Source organism: Macrobrachium nipponense, chromosome 8 (assembly GCF_015104395.2).
Source record: "Macrobrachium nipponense isolate FS-2020 chromosome 8, ASM1510439v2, whole genome shotgun sequence".
Lineage (NCBI taxonomy): Eukaryota > Metazoa > Arthropoda > Malacostraca > Decapoda > Palaemonidae > Macrobrachium > Macrobrachium nipponense.
The window spans coordinates 42,881,737-42,888,127 of NC_087203.1; the positions used below are offsets into that span (position 1 = coordinate 42,881,737).

General features: G+C 43.4%; 1 protein-coding gene and 1 long non-coding RNA gene across 2 annotated transcripts in view; both read right to left on the reverse strand.

Annotated features, from left to right (window-relative positions):
• The window catches only part of LOC135222718 (uncharacterized), a 122,670-nt gene extending 119,860 nt beyond the window's left edge, over positions 1 to 2,810 (reverse strand). Inside the window, exon 1 of the long non-coding RNA XR_010316316.1 lies at positions 2,412 to 2,810. This is a non-coding gene — a long non-coding RNA (uncharacterized LOC135222718). The remainder of the gene's footprint in view (positions 1 to 2,411) is intronic.
• Positions 2,811 to 2,853: 43 nt separating this feature from the next.
• Positions 2,854 to 6,391, reverse strand: part of LOC135222717 (uncharacterized) — a 3,910-nt gene continuing 372 nt past the window's right edge. The window contains 2 exon segments of the mRNA XM_064260924.1: positions 2,854 to 3,982; positions 3,984 to 6,391. The exon segment at positions 3,984 to 6,391 is cut by the window's right edge and continues 372 nt beyond it. Coding sequence (XP_064116994.1) covers positions 3,473 to 3,982; positions 3,984 to 6,391 — 2,918 coding nt within the window. The 3' untranslated portion in view covers positions 2,854 to 3,472.

A 6,391-nucleotide genomic window follows, 5' to 3' on the forward strand; every position in this document is an offset into this window, starting at 1 on the left:
AGTTTCCTGTACTGTTTAACATGCACATCATTTATTATTTTACATTTTCATTCGAATAAATAAATTAAAAATACCCTATCCTAACATTCCTGCATCTTTAACTCGACGCGACTTTTTCAGACCTTTATAGGCTTTCCTACCCCCCAACAAGAACAACAATAGCAATAACAACAAAGTTGTTTGTAGGCTTACTCCCCGAGTAAGCGAAAATCACTAATCCTTGGCCCGTCAGACAAGGGATGAATGAGAAAGCGGATTAATTCTTCGTTTTCTTTGGAGATAATCTTCGTAATACTTTGTTGGCTGAATATTTAAAACTAATCGAAGTACAATTATTCTAACAATAATGTCTATATTGCCTAAGAATTATTTGTAAATAGAATAATAATCTTCACACCATTAAGTTCTTTACAAATAATCTCCCCATAAAAATCTAAGTAAAGTAATCCTATTTGTTCTCTGCTTATCATAATTATAATTATTATATATAATGATAATAATAATTCCTATACATTCGCGTCGTCTGAATATCACAGCAGTGTAGGGCGAGGGCGATTAACATATCTGACTGTCATTTCCCTTGAGCCCCGCCCCCTTAACGATTATTGCCAGACATCTCCATACAAGGGGCAGGAAAGAAATTTGGAATAGCAATTTGTCGTCTTCAGTTCGAGTCAGGTTTCTTATGATTATTTAATTCTCAATCCCTCCAATATTCATTTTCTCTATTGTTTAAATAAGATTTTTAAATACCATTGAACCTTTCTGAATAATTTTCCATTTTAGTAAAGAAATGGTACAGTTTTGGTACCCGAGAGACATACAGTGACACGTCATGATCTCTCTCTCTCTCTCTCTCTTTCTCATCTGCACCCAATTACGGTACATTCACATCTACGAATAGAAACTTTTCTAATACCAGTAAACACTACAAAGATGATTTATATAATGTATATATATATATATATATATATATATATATATATATATATATATATATATATATATATATATATATATATATATAAAGTTTCGATATTTACATAGTGGCCAACAAACATTTAGCATCAAATATCACTCTCTAACGAATTCACTCTACCTTAGGAATGTCTAACACAAGAGGGGGAATTTCATCTTCCAATGACAGGATTCGAACCTGGGCCATTGGTTTAGATACAGTGATAAAGGGTCGACTTGACCACTCGACTATCAAGAAGAATTGTTCTTGATATTGACTCTACCGTATATGCCTGTCGAATTCAGATTCTGTACGTAATAGATATCAACCCACCTCCTCTATAATTTCTCATTACTGGTAAGTTTGTAAATATTTGGGTAATATATGATTTATTTTTCTGTTACACACGTAACATTATTCAATGCTCAGTATTCGATATTAAGTGATATTTGTGGCTTAATAACCGCGAATACTCACACACGCACACACACGTATACATACATACATACATACATACATACATACATACATACATATATACATATAATATATATATATATATATATATATATATATCATGAATTTTTAACCTGAAGTTATGTTTGTGGCTTAATATTTGCAAATATACATATATATGTGCATATATATATATATATATATATATATATATATATATATATATATATATATATATATATATATATATATATATATATATATATATATATATATATATATATATATATATACAGATATCCACATAAAATCAATGTCCAAACTTGACCCTTGTAAACAATCAAGCTTCTCTCTGTTGCTTTGCAACTAAAAGTTCTCTAACGCATCCCTGGATTAGCTGCACACGGCACATCACTCCATAACTCCTACCATTCTTATCAATACATTATCTTATCCATACCAGAATGGTTTATATAATTCACAGTATTTATAGCTCATTCAGTAAATTCCTTTACGTGTAGGCGTCAATAACCAAATGTTGTGATTCCTGTTATGGTAACAAATAAAGTAATCATTCGCTTGTAATGTTTCTATAAGTCAATAACCAAATGTTGTGATTCCAGTTTTGATAAAAAATAAAGTAATCATTCGCTTGTCACGCTTCTATAAGTCAATAACCAAATATTGTGATTCCAGTTTTGGTAACAAATAAAGTAATCATTCACTTGTCATGTTTCTATGAGTCAATAACCAAATGTGATTCGAGGTTTGGTAGCAAATAAAGTAATCATTCACTTGTCATGTTTCTATAAGTCAATAACCAAATGTGACTCGAGTTTTGGTAACAAATAAAAGTAATCATTAGCTTGTAACGTTTCTGTAAGTCAATAACCAAATGTTGTGATTCCAGTTTTGGTAACAAATAAAGCTATCATTCACTTGTAATGTTTCTATACAAAAGACAACTTCTTTTAACATCATATTCTTGTTTACTTACCTCGCTCAAATTTCCACAGCTTGGGCTAATGGCAAAGACACACACATACAAACATGGCCTTATACCTTAAGGGAAAAGCATGGAGATTCACCCTTCACTTTTGGCACTTGAAGAAAAACACTTTCTCCTACAGGAAAATGTAATCTCAGAGACGTCACGTTTCCTCACCATTCAAAATTGCGTTTATCATCATCTTTTGTTTTTCCTCTGAGAATCCACTTGTCTCAGAGATCAAAAGAATGTCTAGGAGATTATAAAAAACACAATTTTTTCTTTTTTTTTTTTAACTTTTGCTCGAGCGAAATGAATTGCATATATTTTCCACACAATTATAAAACGTTTTCCTTTTTTTATAACTTTTGGTCAAGCGAATTGAAATGTATATAATATATATATATATATATATATATATATATATATATATATATATATATATATATATATATATATATATATATATTCCACACGATCTCTTGTCATTTAGTTTTGGTTCTCACTGCACAGATGGATTAATCTCCCGTTCAGTCACATAACGAAGGCAAACATACACAATAAAACTTCAAATCTGATGACACAAGTACAATAAAACACGACAATTCAAATAACAGAATAATTACAAAACTCATTATTCCTCTCTCCCACTCTTGAATACCATCACACTGACTGATTACGTATATTTTTATTTTTGTAAAAACATTTCTGAAACGAGGTTAGAATCGAAATGACAATAGTCAACATCACATCGTCAACCATTCTCTCATTCTTGAAGAGCCTACTTTAAAAGATACGTCGAAGCCAGGAGCTCATTGAGATATCTCGTTAATACGAGATTCTCCTTGATAATCAATGATAATTATACTCTACGAGGAACTCTATGTGATGAATACTACCGAGAGAAATATCAATCGGAAAATCAAGACGCTTGAATAGAAAGGATGGAAATGACAACAGTGTTTGGGTTTTCTGTTTTTTTGAAATCTGAAAAACTTCACTTAGAATTCGCTTCTTCGGGAAGTCATCGTGAGAATGATTTCCGATTCAATCCGCTCTGGACTGACCCACTAGAAACAGCCATTGCCCCAGCACCCGCACCACGGAAGGTCAATGGCGGGTTCCTTCTTCTTGTTGGTGTTGCTGCTACTCTTGCTGTTGGCACTGACCGAGCTCTTCTCGGAGTCCCTCCGAGCGCCAGCGCCCAGGGGCGTGATGTCGCTCGCGTCGTCGTTGATGGCGTTCTCGCTGATGCTCTCCATCTTGCTCAGCTTCTTCTTTTCCTTCTCCGCGGCCAACTTCTGCTTCCCGGCGTCGCAGGACATGCTGCGGCCGATCTTCAGGCGGTTCCTGATGGCGGCCGGGAGGCTGTGGCTGGTGGGTATGAGGGCCTCTTGCTCCGACCCGGAGGCCTTCCGCAGGATGCCGTTCGCCAGGGGGATCGGCCCCAGGGAAGAGGAGCACGGGTGGCCGTGGTGCTGCTGATACTGGGGCGTTAACAAACCCCGGGGGCCGCCGCTCGGAACCTCGCGAGGCTGCTCCTCGAAAACGACGGAATTGGGCCGGGGCCTTGGAGATTCCAGGTCCCCTGGAATCGGTGGGAATGAGGCGCGGATGCCGCCGCCCACTCACTGGGGAACCGCCACTAGTACTACATGGAGTGGTGGGCGTCTCTCCACCCCGATTACTTCGATACAGAGATCCCGTTCGAAGGAGGTGTCCGGCACCGAGGGGAGTGGAGGCGTTCCCTGTACTGACTGCTAAACCTCCACCTACTCCTCCTCCTCCTCCTCCGGCTCCCCCAGGGTCACGAGGAACACTTCCGTCGCGAGCGCGAGGCAAACCACTGGTGGGCGAGGGTCTTTCGGGCAGTTTTAAGTTTACTATACACCTGCTAGAAAATGTTTTCGTGGGTTTCGAGGCCATACGGGAATCGGTCTGTATATTGGCCTCAGGGCGGCTCCCTCCTCCCACTACATCTCTCCCGTCGACGCGGTCACAAGTTTTGTCACTCGAAGGATGCTCCGAACACTGACCGCCGTCTTGAGACAACTGAGTCGATACATCGTTATGAGAAACATCGGTGGGGAGAGAAACATTGCCCCCGTGGGGAGTGGGAGGAGGGGCACTTGACGATGCCAATTTACCACTCCAATCAGGCACATGCAACTGGGCAGGGGCATCGGGCCCTTGAACAGTGAGGACGATACGACATCCCCCAACAGTCACGTATTTAGGAAGCTTCACGTGCTTCTTGAGTTTCATACGAACAAATCTCTCACCTGTATCAACACCTTTATAAAATCTTCGCTCGAGTTCACCAATGATTGTGCCAAAGGCCGATAACAGAATGACTAAAGTGGCATCCGCAATATAATGTGGAACTCCCGTGAGTGCTAGCACTACTGACTCTCTGGTAATGTCAATTAGAGGTACCTTGCCTCCCCTTACTGTCAAACCACTTGTTAATAGTTGCTGAAGGGCATCACGCCGACCCAAGCTGATATATGCTGCTCTTCCCACAACACGAACACCTCGAATAGCTACCAAAGTTCCTTCTGCTTGCTGTTCTAATTCATCAATAATTTCTTGCGTTGTTATGTCCCAAAGTTGAGGCATGTCTGCTACAGACAGCATAATAGTGTTCGGTTCTATACTATTGAGCCTTACAAGGGAAGACCGAGGAGTATACACAGAAACCAAGGGAAGCCCTGCCTCCAAGGAAGAGGAAGTGCCGATGTTGGAGGCACTGCTGGAAGCATAGAGGCTGCCAATGGGGCTGCCAGGTGATCGAGCCATATTCGCGGCAGCGGCGGCGTTGAGGCCTGCTCCGAGGGATTGGCTGCGACCGCCGTCTAAGGACCCGGAGAAGTAATAGGAGGACCTGGTGTAAGTGAGAGTCGCCGAGTGGGAAGCTTCGGGCGCCTCCGTGACGGAGAGCTGCTTCACCTCCTTCAGGAGAGGGCCGGGATTAGCGCCACTTTTCACTTTTTCGATGACTGTCGCCGATCGCCTCCTGACGGTGGCGTACCCGGGTTCGGGTCCTGCTGCGTCTTCCTTGGATGGGGTAGACGGGCGTTCCTCCTCCATGGGGAGAGCCATCGCCATAGGTTCCTCCGTCAGGTAGCTCCTCTTGTCGTAGTGGAACGAAGACGCGAAATCCAACAGCTGGTCGAGGTTGTAGTGGTCCCCCTCGCTCATGTAAGTCTCGGCCTGCAGGGGCTGCTGCTGCTGCTGTTGCAAGGGGGCTTTAGCGGGGACGCCGCCGCCACCCTCAGACACGAAGTGATCCGACGACGCCGAAGGATTGGCAGCACCAGCAGCTGCTGGTGATGAGGAGGAGGAGGAGGAAGAGTCGGGCGGAGGAAGGTGGCACACTCGCACCGGCCCTGGCTGGGCCAGTCCGTCTACTACTACGACTGGGGCAGCAGGACACGAAGAGGCAGCGGCAGCGGCCAGTCCACCCCTACTCACATCACTGCACCCGCGGCCGCCCACAGCGCTCACACAGCCACTACTACTACTACTGCCGCCACCCTCGGAGGCCGCAGCAGCAGCAGACTGACGTAACGAGGACAACAACTCCACACTTTGCATCTTGCAGCTGTAGACTTTCTGCAAGTTCTCTAGGTTGTCGTCGGTCTCGACGTTCACGTTTCGCCCGTCGGCGTCGCCTTCGTCCTCGTCGTCGTCGTCGTCGTCGAAATCCGCATCGTCTTCCTCGTCGATCCTGAGTCGACAGTAATTGTTGCGGGGGGTGGGGGGAGGAGGAGGAGGTCGTCGGAGTAGTAGCAGGTCACCCTCTTCCGCCTCCTCTTCTTCTTCTTCATCCTCGTCTTCGTCGCCTTCGTCAGCGTTGTCGTCGTCGTTCATCGTCTTGACGAAGCCTTCCAGCTTATCGCGGTCTTCGCGGAGGAGGGGCAGGAGCGTCCACGCCTGCTGCTGCTTCTTCAGTGCGTCCCGTTTGGACTTCTTCGGGTTGCGTAGGT